Genomic DNA, 2,119 nt, shown 5'->3' on the forward strand with positions numbered 1-2,119 from the left:
GAGCCCTCGTCACCTTGGGGCTCTGTGCGTGGGAGGGGGGAATCGAGTAACCTGCCCAAAATTAAAAACAGACGCTTGTTTATTAGCAAATTTGTATATGTATATGCACTCAATTCTAGTGTTGTGTGCCTCTTGTATTTTTCTTGAACAAAATCATGTTTAGAGGATTGCTTGTCGTGTAAGTATAGTTGCTAATTATTTCTCAGCTAGTATTAGCTGACATATGAGATATCTTGTTGTTTCATCGGAGAAAGTAATGTACTCCCTCCTGGCGGGAATATAAGTCAAGCACGGGTTTTAGGTCTTCGAGTTGACTAACAAAAAATGTGTTATTTGTCATATAAAATGTACTTGTGGCATGTTATATATATTTCACTAGTTAAACTGACTATCTAAGTTCCTGTGACATACTTATATTCCCATCCGGAGAGATTATTCATCATGTGAGGACACACCGGATACCTGAGAAACAAAAATAAGTTCGTAGATTTATCAGCAAAGGAAAATGGAAGCAACATAGGAGTGTCCTGATTTTTATTTAGTTTTTCTACAATTAGGAGGTCATTGATTATATGCCTATCCGGGCCCAAACACCAGGCGCCAGAGAGACTAAAAAAACGTACACCCCAAAACTCGCGCGAAGCTGCCACTGGCGGGTGGACCTACGATTGGACCCAGCTGCAAAATCCTTTGCCCGGACACGCTCCCTGGAATTCCCCATCCACCCCCTCCCCCTCGCCACACGACTGCGCAAACACACATCCCACCACCGCACGCAATTACCCATCTGCCCTTCCCGTCTCCCCACAACCACGAGCACGCCCCTCGGCTGCGGTCCCTCTGCGCGAAAGCGCGGTGGCACGGGCGTAATTCCCTCCGAGGCCCGGGGGCCCTCTCTGGTGCGCTCCAGTATAAATAGGAGGCAAGCCCCCTCCTGACGCCCCCCCGTCTCTTATAAGCCAGAATTTTCTCTCGCCTCTCCATCCCTCCACTGGCCTCCCCTCTCTCCTCCGATCTTTTTCTCTCGTCCCGGCCCGTTGTTCCCTCCCCTCCTCTCGTTCGGCCTCTCTGCCCTGCGAAGTTACCATCCTGCCCTTGGTGGGCCCCACGGCCATCAATCTCCTGGAGATTTTTTTTTCCTCCTCCCAATTGTTTTTATTTGTTTCTTTTCTTTGCCTCCTCCACATACATACATATCCCGTCACCAGAAACCGCTTTCCTCTCCATCGACGGCTCCCCTCGGCTGGTGCTGCTGACGTGGCGAGGTCCCGGCCGTCGATATGTCGCTGAGCGAGAAGCTGGAAGCGGCGCGTATCGCCCTGGGCAAGCGCAAGGAGCGGGAGCTGCAGCAGCTGGGCCCCGCCCCGGCCCCGGCCCTAGCCCCAGCGCCTGCCGCTGCGACTAAAGCCGAGCTGTCCAAGCCGGCTCGGGCCGGCAACAACAACAAGCTGCTAGCCGGGAACCTGGCCCACGAGTTCCTGACCCACGGCACGCTCCTGGGCCGCCGGATCGAGCCGAGCCATCACCACCAACCCGCTGCCGCGGCCGCCTCCCCGCGGCCCGAGCCCGAGCCGAAGAGGAGGTACGCGGAGCTGTCCTGGCTGCTCATGACGAACGGGGCCCACATCCCCGGCGTCGTCAACCCCACGCAGCTCGGCCGCTGGCTCCAGATAAAGGAGTGACGCCGGCGGCCGCCGCCCCCATCGGCGCCCAGAAGAACCACCACCACCAGGAGGAGGAGGAAGGGCCGCAGCACATCAAGACAAAGCGGTTTCGTCGTTCGCCTCGCCTCTCCCATCCCCTCCCCTTGTCTTCTTTCTTAGATCTAGCGAGAAAACTTGTTGCTGTTGCTGTTGTACTTAGCGCTATCCGTTCGATGCATTGGCACTGCTAGTCTTTAATTTCTTCTACCGTATCATTCATGCGTGTTCGCTTCTTCTTTTTTCCTGTCTGCGCCGCGCTCGACTCGATAGCAAAAGCCGATCGATGGATGGATGGATCGATCGTGGCGGAAATGTTGCCATGTATGGCGACGCAACGAGCATGGCGTGCGCTGGTGGAGATGGCTCGGTACTCGGTAGTTGGTCCCCGTTTTTATTTCCGTCTCCGTGTCTGGGTG

The 2,119-nt window shown here is 54.9% G+C and overlaps 1 protein-coding gene across 1 annotated transcript; it reads left to right on the forward strand.

Moving 5' to 3' along the window:
• Nucleotides 1–939: 939 nt before the first annotated feature.
• LOC109765466 (uncharacterized) lies at nucleotides 940–1,918 on the forward strand. The gene has a single exon (XM_020324247.4). It carries the CDS (start codon nucleotides 1,281–1,283, stop codon nucleotides 1,680–1,682), a length of 402 nt encoding a protein of 133 aa, XP_020179836.1. The 5' UTR covers nucleotides 940–1,280; the 3' UTR covers nucleotides 1,683–1,918.
• The last annotated feature ends 201 nt before the right edge of the window (nucleotides 1,919–2,119 follow it).

Source organism: Aegilops tauschii, chromosome 2, assembly GCF_002575655.3.
Source record: "Aegilops tauschii subsp. strangulata cultivar AL8/78 chromosome 2, Aet v6.0, whole genome shotgun sequence".
NCBI classification, from domain to species: Eukaryota; Viridiplantae; Streptophyta; class Magnoliopsida; order Poales; family Poaceae; genus Aegilops; species Aegilops tauschii.

Bases quoted from the DNA above. Each gene is read 5' to 3' on its own strand.
- LOC109765466 (XM_020324247.4), top strand. From the start codon at position 1,281: ATGTCGCTGAGCGAGAAGCTGGAAGCGGCGCGTATCGCCCTGGGCAAG.